This window comes from Parasteatoda tepidariorum, chromosome 3 (genome assembly GCF_043381705.1).
Source record: "Parasteatoda tepidariorum isolate YZ-2023 chromosome 3, CAS_Ptep_4.0, whole genome shotgun sequence".
Classification (NCBI taxonomy): domain Eukaryota; kingdom Metazoa; phylum Arthropoda; class Arachnida; order Araneae; family Theridiidae; genus Parasteatoda; species Parasteatoda tepidariorum.
The window spans coordinates 6,390,142-6,402,368 of NC_092206.1; the positions used below are offsets into that span (position 1 = coordinate 6,390,142).

The following is a 12,227-nucleotide window of genomic DNA, read 5'->3' on the forward strand; positions in this document are numbered from 1 at the left end:
CACCTATGTATTAAACAATTAATGTGCAACAGATATCTAATTGTTAAGATATAAAACTTTAAAAAGGTTGGTATTAAAACTTACATAGTAGCACACAAAATGTTCAATGACAAGATTGAGGTTTGTCTGCAGCAACCACCAGAGAATAGATATTTACATTTTAAATTTAAAAATGCGCGTGTAACTATTTCGTCCGAAATGAGTGGTTTCAAAAAGTTAAATCGGAGAATTTTTTCGAGAAAATTTCTGTTACACACATGCTAAATTATATTTACAAAATACAAAAAAAAATGAAATAAAACAGAGCGACATACACGATTATTTTTGTATTGGAATAAATATTTTCTTGGATGCAAAACCTGAGAAATAACTTTTTTTGCACCGTTGGTATGATAAATTTTTCAGAAACGAAGAAATTAGGTTTTTATTAACGAGAAAAGTATTTTAAACCTGTATAGATTTTTTACGAAAATGTCCGCAAAAACGATGACAACTTATATATTTTAGTTAGCGAGCCAAAAAAAAGGCTTCGCGGGTCGGATGCGGCCCCCGGGCCGCCAGTTGGAAAGCACTGTTCTATACCAACTAATTTGTTCACCCAGTGGCAGAATCGTAGCGACACGGCGACATTATCCTAGAACTTTATTTGAAAAGTAAAAAAAAATTAGTTTACAGAAATTTACACGTAATATTTGAACCATGCATTTAGATAATCAACTTTTGAATAGCTTTATTTACGCCGATAGTATCGCAAAACAATATAATGTTTTGATTGTATTTTCGGCAGTTATTGATATTGATTTTTCACGTGGTTTTTAAATATCTCGATATATTTCAAATAACATGGAAAATTCGAATCGTGCATTTCAGTATTTACTTTTTAAGGCAATGATTCTACCTAATTTTTGGCAGCTATTGATTTCTCAACAGTTTTTAAATTCGATATTTTTTATACAATATTACAATTATTTATTATGCATTTGAGTAACCCTTTTTTGAGGAGTCCAATTCGCGTGATTTCGTCATCGATCTTTTTTTTTTTCCGCTAACGGATTACATGATTTTTAATTATTTTTTTATTGTGATGGTTACCTACAAAATGCGTAGGAAATAATTTGTTCGTTACCCCTCCCCCCACATAAAATGCGAGGATATCACCGATATTAGAATAAAAAGTTATTACAAGTTCAATTAAAAAAAATTATGGTATTTTTCTTTTGTTATTTTAAATTATTAACATGTATGTCTGTAATTATTAAAAGTATCTTGCAGAAAGATATTATTGATAAACAGTTTTGTCGCAGATAGCTTGAAAAAATTCTGCCCCAGGGTTTGTTGATTGCTTAATTGTATTTATTGACTTGAATCTTTAAATATCGAAGAATAAATAAATGACATAATGTTAATTGTGTCATCTATTTATTTTTCGATATTTCGTAATTGAAATAATATTTTAAACCGTTTGATTAGTTGTATTATAGTTTTTAAAAAGTGATTGGCTCTATCAGAAAATATGTTAATTGCAGTAACTTGATATCTTTTAGAAAGCGAAAAATATTATGCTTATTTAAGAAATCAGAAACGTGTTGTTCCAGCAAAAATCTTATTTTCCACTTTAAAGATTGCCTAGTAGATAATGAACATTATCCAGATATTTTGATATTCCAGATAATTATATAGATATTTTGCAGGTAATTTGAATTTTTGAACCATGTTAACGAATAGCACTGACGAATGCACTAGAATTTTTGCAGATTTTTCCTAGGCAATTTTAGGAATGAAACATTGAATGCGGTAATTTTAGGAAAGAATGCAGTTAACGGATCAACCTGCTAGATAATCTGCAAATTAACTGATTTCTACACTTTAGCGATGGTGCGCAGCTAAATTATTGAACAAAAAATAAGCACCTTTTAAGCACTCTAAAAAAATATCATATTTAGGCAGGTTTGGAAAGTTTTTGATAATCGACGGTTTTATCTTGTCTTAACCGCCATGTTAAAAAAAAAAAAAAAAAAAAAAAAAAAAAAAAAAAAAAAAAAAATTTGTTGTTCTTTGTTTGTTTTGATTGTTTTTGACAATTTTATTTTATTTTATAACCGTCGTTGAACAGCCGACCCAATTTCATGGGTTTACGACTACTTAAGTTCAACTCCGTAGCCTTGTAATTNCAAAATTTGGGAGCCACGTAAGAGAATTATATATATTAGATCAGAAACACATCATTAAAAGGCAGAATGCATTGGTGTTTTCAAAACAAAGCAAACGTTGCCACCGGCGGAAAAGAAATACAGCCAAAATTTGGCAGCCACGTAAGAGAATTATATATAATAGATTTTGCAGGTAATTTGAATTTTTGAACCATGTTAACGAATAGCACTGACGAATGCACTAGGATTTTTGCAGATTTTTCCTAGGCAATTTTAGGAAAGAAACATTGAATGCGGTAATTTTAGGAATGAATGCAGTTAACGGATCAACCTGCTAGATAATTTGCAAATTAACTGATTTCTACACTTTAGCGATGGTGCGTAGCCAAATTATTGAACAAAAAATAAGCACCTTTTAAGCATTTTAAAAAATATCATAATTAGGCAGGGTTGGAAAGTTTTTGATAATCGACGGTTTTATCTTGTTTTAACCGACATGTCAAAAAGAAAAAAAAAAAAAGAAAAAAATTTGTTGTTTTTTATTTGTTTTGATTGTTTTTGACAATTGTCAAAAATCATGAAATTTTGAATCATTACAATTGTCAAAAATCATGAAATATTGAATCATGTAAAACGAATGGCGTTTTTATACGCTACGGACTAGAACAATGTGAACTGTGTCTTTTTGCATAATTCGAAGCGAAAATTTAAATGTGAAAAAGGGAAAATTAAAACACTCTTCAAAAACACCCAATGAAAAAAAAACACCTTTAAGGGCTTTTAAAAAAAACGAAAATCGAAAATAAGCACCTTTAAGCACTTTTTAAAAACGCTACGCATCTTGGATAACTTGAAGCCTTTCACGATCGTAATCGCTACCTTCATGGCCCTCGGTATCCTATCCTATAAAATATATCGATGTCCTGTCCTTCTATCTTTAACGGCCTAAGATCATCTCACTCTGGTACTCTTTAACCTCTTTATTACCTCGACTTATTGGTTTCTTAAAACACCACCATAAAAAAAAATTATAGTTTTACCCTCATTAAAATATTTATGGACATTTAAGCTTTCTGGGAATTCCGCAATCAATGCAGAACATGCAAGTTATTTGGGTAGAATTCCACATAAACAGAAGCGATTATCGAAAAATGACGTCAAATACACCTGAAAAATGATTCCAATTACGTAATTCAAAATATTATATAATTTAATAACTCGGAAAACAACTTTTTTTTCTTTGACTTATTACTTCCGTGATCTCTATGAGGCTTTTAAAGGTATATTTACTTAATACAGTAAAGAATATGCAGATCTAAGCATGTGTACCTGGATACGCATGGCGAAAACAGCGTAGTAGTCAAGTGAAATCTCACAGTATTATGAGTATTTAATTTCATATCTAAGTAGTAATATATTTAAAGGTATTGTATTTTAATTCATTTTTTTACGTTAAGGAACATGCATCCATTGATTAACTTTCAACTTCTAGTGGGGGTCCGAGATAACCTGGTTGGTAGAGCGTTGGGTTCATGTCCATGAGGTCGCGAGTTCGATGCGTTTGTAGCGGATTAATCAGCATGACAAAATGCTTTGGAGATACGAAAATATGCACATTTTCTAGAAAACTGATCACCCATGTCATAAATCATGGACCCAATTTTATGGGTTTACGACTACTAATATTCAAGTCCGTAGCCTTGTAATTTCGAACCCAATCCAGAAGACAAGGGAACTCCTGGATTGAGTATTGGGAGAAATTTGCCTTCGCAGAGGACTTTCTGATGGAGCTACCCCACATTTGCGCTACATGGAGAGGTAGGCCATGAAAACCTCCCAAGGTTAGCCTGACGCCAAGGGGACTCCAACCCATGATCCCTCTACCACTGAGGATATTTCACGTCAGCACGGTGGTCGGTGCAAGCCGGATACGGNCGGCCGGCGAGGATCGAACCCACGACCTCTTGGATATGGGCACAGCGCCCTACCGACCAGGCTATCCCGGCCTTGGATCGAGTATTGGGAGAAACTTTGCCTTCGCAGAGGACTTTCTGATGGAGCTACCCCACATTTGCGCTACATGGAGAGGAAGGCCATGAGAACCGCCCAAGGTTAGCATGACGCCAAGGAGACTCAAACCCAAGATCCGTCTACCACTGAGGATATTTCACGTCAGCACGGTGGTCGGTGCAAGCCGGATACGGAATTCGCATCGACTGGGTTTCAAACCCGGTTCGCCGCATTGGAAGGCGAACACTCTATCCCCTGAGCCATCGCGGCTCTTATAGCTCTAATTTTATTTTATATTTTATAACCGTTCGTTGAACAGCAGATCCAATTTTCTGGGTTTACGACTACGTATGTTCAACTCCGTAACCTTGTAATTTTGAACCCAACCCACAAGACAAGGAAACTCCTGGATACCCCCAGAGGTATGATTTGTTATAGGAACTTGGAGGACTTTGTGACTCGACAGATTTAACGTGCATCAATCAACATTTACTACACGGAGAGTCTTATGCCGGCTGGGCACAAACCCTCGATCTCTTGGACATGGGCTCAGTGCCCTACCAACCAGGCTATCCGGGCTCCAACTAGGGATATTTTTTTAAGTTACAAAATATTGTTTCATTCTAATTGGAAGTATTAAATGTTATTGCTGTCTTATGCCACTTTTCAATCCTATTTAAAGGCAGAGGTGTGCGCGTCTTGTTTTCCAGTGACGCCATCTATAGCCAAGAATTCGACTTCTGCCATATACTTACGTCTCAGCCCGTTTTACAGGGGGGGGGGCACATTCACACACCATCCATCCGCAAACCGTAATTTTTATCTAAACCAGAGCACGATCTATCCCCGATCCAACACCCCCAGAGGTATTGATTTGTTATGGTTGTAGTTATAGTTGTAGTTAATTTACGTCGCACTAGAGCTGCACAATGGACTATTGGCGACGGTCTGGGAAACATCCCTGAGGATGATCCGAGGATCTGCCATCACAATTTTGATCCTCTGCAGAGGGGGCGGCACCCCCGCTTCGGTAGCCCGACGACCTGCACGCGAAGTCGAGCCCTTTACGGTAGAACAGTTTAACGAGGACCCATACCGCACACCCTCGGTCCCTACGCAGACTAATCCAAGTGGTCACCCACCCGCACACTGACCGCAGCCAGTGATGCTTGACTTCGGTGATCTGCTGGGAACCGTGTCTTAACGATTCAGTCCACTGCGGGACTGATTTGTTATGGAAACTTGGAGGACTTTGTGAGCCCGATAGATTTAGGGTGCACCAATCACGATTTGTACAAGGGGAATCTCCTGTCGGAGGAGATCGAACTCACTAACATGGGGCCAAAGCCCTACCAACCAGGGTATCCCAGTATCAAAACACTTACATAATTAAATTTCAAAATTAAATAATTTATTTAAATAAAACAGAAAAAACCTTACCTCGAGCAGACAGCTTCTTTGTATTGATAATTTTAGCCGCAAACTCTAATCCAGTATTCCTTTGAACACATCTCCTGACTATAGAAAATGCGCCTCTAACATGAAAGAGAGAGAGAGAAGATTATTAAAATCAAACAAACAATAATCAATGCAAACAAAACAATAAGCTTTGCACATGAATCTGGAATCTCAAGAATACTTACTACTCGGTAGGATAAATTTCTTCCCTTTCACTAGCACTTTTTCATCTTTTTTTTCCCCCCGGTGTGTCTTTTGACGTCAAAAACCAGTCGATGAGTGTCAAAAACTGGGGGTAATTTTTTTACTTTGGAGACATTTCATTTGATACTAATTGGTGCAGCCCGTGGCAGAATTGCGGCGACATTGTCGCAGAGTTTTTGCAGAAAGATTTTAGTCCCATTCGCATGATTTTCTCGTTTATCTTTATTTTGAAATTGCTACATGAATTTTACGATTTTTAATTTTATGTACAAGTTTTAATTTACTATCCTTTAATTTATTTATGAATTTTAAATTTTGTAATGATTTACAAAATTAGAAAGGGGAAATAATTAGGGCGTTTTTCTACCTACAAAATGCGAGAAGGTGCCTATAATATTAGAATTAAAAAAAATATTACTTTTACCATAAAAAATTGTATACGTATTTATTCTATACTTTTTTTTGTAAACACAACGTTTCTGTTACTTTAAATTAGTAATTGTTATAATTAAAAGTATGTAAAGGAATAATATATTATTAATGCTAGGAAATAAAAATGAAAATATGACCACCGAAGCCGACGTCTTCAGGGGGTGCATGTTTTTTTTCCTGGACTTCTATATAAAACCATCAGGGTACTGAGGGAGTTAATTTAAGCATTTGCTTCTCCCTCAATTAGAAATGGTTTTGTTTTTATGGCTACCGGGCCGGTACCCCCTGAAGACGTCGGCTTCGGTGGTCATATTTTCATTTCTATTTCCTTCATTTTCTTTTTCTTTATTGCTACTTTTTTCTGAAATTTCTGCTGCCTTTTAGCGCATTTTTTTCGAAGAAGTTTTTTATATTTAGAATTAAAAATATTTGTGTTTTCTTTTAGTATTATTAATGCTAGGGAAGTTTGTCGCAGAAAGCCCGAAAAAATTCTGCCACAGGGTTGGTACACAATACTTGAATTATATATTTCTATAATTACGATGTATATTATGAATCGCATGTAAAAAATGTTGCCAAAATTATTGTTATTGGTTTTTCTAATGGCAATCTTAATACTTTAAAATCCATTATTATAGCTATTCAGTTTTTATTAAAAGTTATAACTGTGAGTTGTTAATCATTATCAATCTTAATATTGATTTTGATTCCTTTATGTTACAATTCAGGCATATTTTTTAGATAAAATTAAGTGTTTTTCAATAATTGTGTAATCTCAACATAAAATTTTTTTTTTATTGATTCTGAATAAAAAAAATTATATGTTTGTTGTTATTGACTGATTGTTGTTACTAACTATAATCAGGGGAGCAGAATATGTCTGGTAGCGCAAACAAGGCTTTGTACGAAGTTCAGGCAGCAATGGTGGAAAAAAAAAATGCTTTTTTTGGTCAAAAAAAATTCCTACGAAACTTTTGGTTAAAAATGTGTCGCTTTGTAAAATTTTTCTTGTTAAAAATACATAGGTCAATTTGTGTATTTATTAGTTTAAATTCCTTAAGTTTATAAGTGGGAACTTAAATTTAATTTACTATATTATTACTATTTCAATTTATTTTGATTTCTATTATTTTATATCAAATACGCTCGTTTATTCAAGAATTGTGTAAAATCAAAGGAATATTTTCTTCTACAAACTTTATTTTCCAAAATGTTATTGTACTGAGAAAAAAAAAGCTAAAATTTTTGAGGAAATTTTGATCCAAAACTTTTGACTTCGGTCATGGGAAATATAAGGCTCTGAGAAATTTCTGCACTCCTGTATATACCTACATGAATATTCCAAATATTACTCAACTAATGTTAATTATATTGATGTATAATTAATTCACTAATTAATGAAATAATTATAATTTATAAAAAATATAAATGTTTGTTTAAATGAGTTAATAATTTTTCAATCAATCAATTCAAGGATTTAATTGAATAACTTTACTATTAATATTTAGTACAGTTATTAGAATAAATTTCCTAGTTACATGTAATTTCATTATGTCATAATAATTTAAGATTTCTAGAATATGCAGATCAGCATCAATAAAAAAAAAACAGTTCATAGAAAACTAAAAAAATGAACGTGGAGCACAGAATGTTTCATTTGCTTTTTATTAATTGTATATTTTAGGTAAAAAAGGAGTTAAAATGGGAGTAAATGAAAATTGATTTCATATATCAGGGCTGTCCAGCTGGCGGCCCCCCCCCCCAACACATATTGTGCAGCCTGCCAACTTCTTACTCAGGCTGATCGGCCTCAGTTTTCCCATTAAAAAATGTAAGCAAATTGTTTTCTAATCCTTCTGTTCCATTGTTTTATAATTCATAATTCAACTATTAATTGTTATTGTATAAGAGGTAAGAGATTATTGTTCAACTTTTTCAAACTGCAGCCCGCCAGGCGATCAGTCACCAGAATTTTGGCCCGTGGGCTCTTTGCAGTTGGGCAGCCCTGTCATAGATAATGGATAAGATGATTTTTAAGTGATCTTTTATTAAGTTGATTGTTTTAGTATTTTTATTTTCAATAATTTGAGAAGTTAACAGATTGGATAAATCTCAGTTTTACACATTTTTATTTATAATTATTTAATATTTTCTACACCAAGCTTTGTTTTTTTTTACAGTAATAGTCAAAACATAAAGAGAGTTTAATATCAAAATAATTCAAGAATATAATTCATCGATCACTTGTAATTTCATATCTATGTTTATTTCTGCTTATTTATAATAGCTAATAATTATCCTCGCACTAAAATTTAGGGTTTTTGATGCTTGTCAAAAAAGGTTTTATGACAGGACGGATAAAACCATGGTTAAACTCGGATAAAACCGTGAATTGTCAAAAATTTGCCAACCCTGGTTAATATAAGCTGCATTCACTATAAAACTTATTGTAACTATGAAAAGTAAATGTGACACAGTTATGTTGCAAAATGAGGTGAAACTAAGTGATTTTAGTGATAATTAAAATTCAATATAACAGCAATATTCAAAATAGTTTACTCCTAAATTTGATTTATATCAATGATGTTAATATTCTTATTTTTAAAAAATTGTAGTTATTACGTCACACTAAATTAAATAACATATAAATATACAAAAGAATTATACTTTCACCTTAATTATTTTGAAAGGGGAAAAAACATCATTTTTCTTCTTTTTTTGGAAGGGGTAAAAAAAATAATACAAAATTTTCATTAATTTAATCTTTACTTATTTATTAACATTAGTCTGAATTTCTAATTATTATATTTCAATTTTTTCTCAACTGAAGAAAAAAAATAAATATCCAGCAGCGAAATAGCGAAATTTTAAATTATTACTTTCTACTTAAATAAATAATCAACATTTAATGACAATTTCTCAGAAAAGATTTATCAGTAAAGAGCTAAATTAAAGGAAGATACAAAAAAATTGCAGTAGTTTGGTATCAGTCAATAAAATCATAATAAAAAAAAGGTAAACCTATCAAAGTTACAATGCTTAAAAATCAACAGGTATAAGAGTTAAAAACTTCAACTTTAAAAAACTGGAAATGATTATTCTTAATTCTTTTCTCAAGAAATTAAATTGAAGAATAATATTACTAAAATAACAGTAGATCTTCAGCTTAAATAAATTTTATATCAAATTCAATAGGAGTTAAACAATTTTTACAGAGAACTAAAAAATAACAATTAGAAATTTTTTATACTAACAAATGATGAAATAAGTAGAACATTTTTGAATTTATCAAATATACATCTAATAGTTTTGTTTGAAATTATCACTGGTCGAAGTTTCGACAGAGAAGAAATTTCCTGTATTTATATAATTACTGTAATAGATTGAAGTTTTATGTAAATTTCCAAAAAATTTATATTAATGTTAATAATTTAGAATTAAATTAAAATCTTTATGAATAGACACTGATTTTTTAATAAAGAAAGCATTATGTTTGTATTTAAAATAAATGTTTCATCAATATAAAACTTTAATGAATCAGTTTTTCATTTAGTCATAGCTTAACTTTATCGCTCAGTTTTAATCCTCAAATTTACTGGTATTAAATTATTGATTTTCAATTTGTGTCATATGTGTTAATATATATGTTTGATGAGATATTATGCTGTGATTAATATTGCACTTCATATTATGGTTTACAAACTTATAACCTTTAATTAATATTACAATAAGGTATTATTACAAGAATATTCTAAATGAAAAATAAAATACAAAAATGTCTGCATAAATTTTTAAAAAAATTAACATGACGGATCTATTTTATAATATAAACAGCTGAAAAATAAACCAATCCATCCTTTCCTGTATTTGTCTATTTATTTTATATAAATATAAAACATCTAACAAATCTATGACTTAAAAAAAAAAAAAAATCGAAATAAAAATTAAAAAAAGATTAAGTTTCGTCTACAATAACAGGTTTCACTTCTCTCACAAAAAAAAAAATAATAATAATTAAACAGTAATCAATCGAATTACAACAAATATTGCTAAGGCAATTGCAAAACAAATTAAACGCTCTTTAGTTATTAAATTGTGCATTAATAACAATGCTCATAAAAGTTCAAAAGTATGCCGACGAAAGCAAGCAATAAAATAACTAAAATTTATATAAACAATGATTATGCAAATGAATTAGTGGAATAGAGGAAGTAGTTTCAGAATAAAATTCAACAAGATACAAAAATTCTAACAAAACAAAGTGTTCAACAGCAAAAATAATAAAATATAAGAACAAAACAAACGTAAATCGTGTTCATTTTTATTTAATACTTCCATCATATAAAAACAATTAATCAAATCGGCATAAAACATCGAGAAACAAAATAATCTTTCCTTTTAAAACAAACTCAGATTTAAACCAGTCTTCTCAAAATCAAAAAACACGTTTCTAAAAAATCTCTATTTACAATATCACTTTAATAAAAAAATAAATAAAAAAAACTACGTGTCCTAAGTTAATGCAGGGGAGGGAAGCGGTAGGGGGTGTCCTACTTGCATAGAAAACGTTACCAGCCACATCAAAAAACTGATCTGCTAAAGTGCATCTCACGTAATTTTACAACGTGCACAGATGATGTTCATAAAAAAGTTATGAATTTAATAAATGCACTTACTTCCCCAGTTCTTCTTTCAGTTCGTAGTTATCACTAAACCGAGTACACACCGTTACGGCCATATTGTTTTGGCTGGCTGAGAGGCGCGGGTTACTCTGTGCAACGAGCAGCTAAGGTTTCTTGCATTACCTAGAATATCGCCAATTCGAGTCGCATGCGCATATCTCGCATGGATTCTTTCCTGTTGGATAGGTTTCACAGCATGACAAATCCGCCAAGATGGATTTTTCCCTATTGAAGGTGTAAGAAATTCCCCGCGCAGAGAAATTTTCCCTCCGCATCATTTTTCAGGGAGATCGAAAAAGTTCTGTTTTTGACGCTTGGGAGTGAGCGGTTTTCTGAAAGGTAATTGACTCCTAGCTAAAACAATTTCTTTCGTTAAAAAAGAAAACTTTACTCTTTTCTCATTCATTCGAGGATTTATTTAAGATTTGTGAATTTAGATTTTTTTAACAACAAGTATTTATTTTAATATTAATGCCTTGTGTTTCGAACATTTCATTTCAAATAAAATGTTTGTTTTTTTCTACTCGCAAGAATTCAGGATATTGGAATTCATTACTTTAAAAGTTTTAAGTTTGTCTCTACTTAAAAAAAAAAAACCCTTTTTCCCTGAGACAGATTAATATTTCACAGGCAGTGTTGCCAGATTGGGCTACTTTTAAATATCATATTATTTGAAAACATTTTTATTTATTGATTATTATTACTTATAAATATTATTTAATAGAATATTATTTGCAAATGAAATTTAGGCTACGTACTACTTTTTGGGCTAATCAAAATTTTTCTACTGCTACGAATCTTAGAATGCTCTACTTTTTTTTTATATATCGAAAATAGAATTTTTTTTTTTTTAATATATAATATTTAAAAAAAAAATTTAAAAAAGTAAATCTGGAGAGAAATTGGGCAGGGACCACCTGCTTCTATGTGGGGCCCTTCATGGACACACTGAGTCCTCAAGATATTGGGAAGCAAGAGAACTTTTAAGGCAATTACTTCGGTCTTCTTTCTTTGTTATCCTTCATACATTTGTATTCGTTATTTATTTTATCTTTCTATTTGTACCTTTTTGCCTTGCCATTGGAAATAAAATAAAAAATTTATAAATATTTTATAAATTATTATCTGAAATATCTTTATACTGAATATTAATGTTTATAAACAGTTATACTCATATTTATAAAAGGAAACCTATATAAAAGATTATAAACTCTGGTTTTCACCGAGGTGGAATTCAATCACTTATCAATTATGCTTTTCAATTCATTAATGAAATTTAATAGTTTTTTTT

The 12,227-nt window shown here is 31.3% G+C and overlaps 1 protein-coding gene across 4 annotated transcripts in view; it reads right to left on the reverse strand.

Moving 5' to 3' along the window:
• Positions 1-11,096, reverse strand: part of LOC107453185 (Calcium/calmodulin-dependent protein kinase II) — a 114,349-nt gene extending 103,253 nt beyond the window's left edge. For 3 of the 4 annotated variants that reach the window (XM_043046970.2, XM_043046973.2, XM_043046972.2), the window contains exons 1-2: positions 10,931-11,090; positions 5,601-5,695 (exon numbers count right to left, since the gene is read on the reverse strand). In XM_043046970.2, the coding sequence (XP_042902904.1) occupies positions 5,601-5,695; positions 10,931-10,992 (157 nt within the window). In that variant the 5' untranslated portion in view covers positions 10,993-11,090. Of the gene's footprint in view, positions 1-5,600; positions 5,696-10,930 lie in introns of all 4 variants that reach the window. The other variant, XM_043046971.2, reaches the window with a different exon arrangement.
• Positions 11,097-12,227: the final 1,131 nt, after the last annotated feature.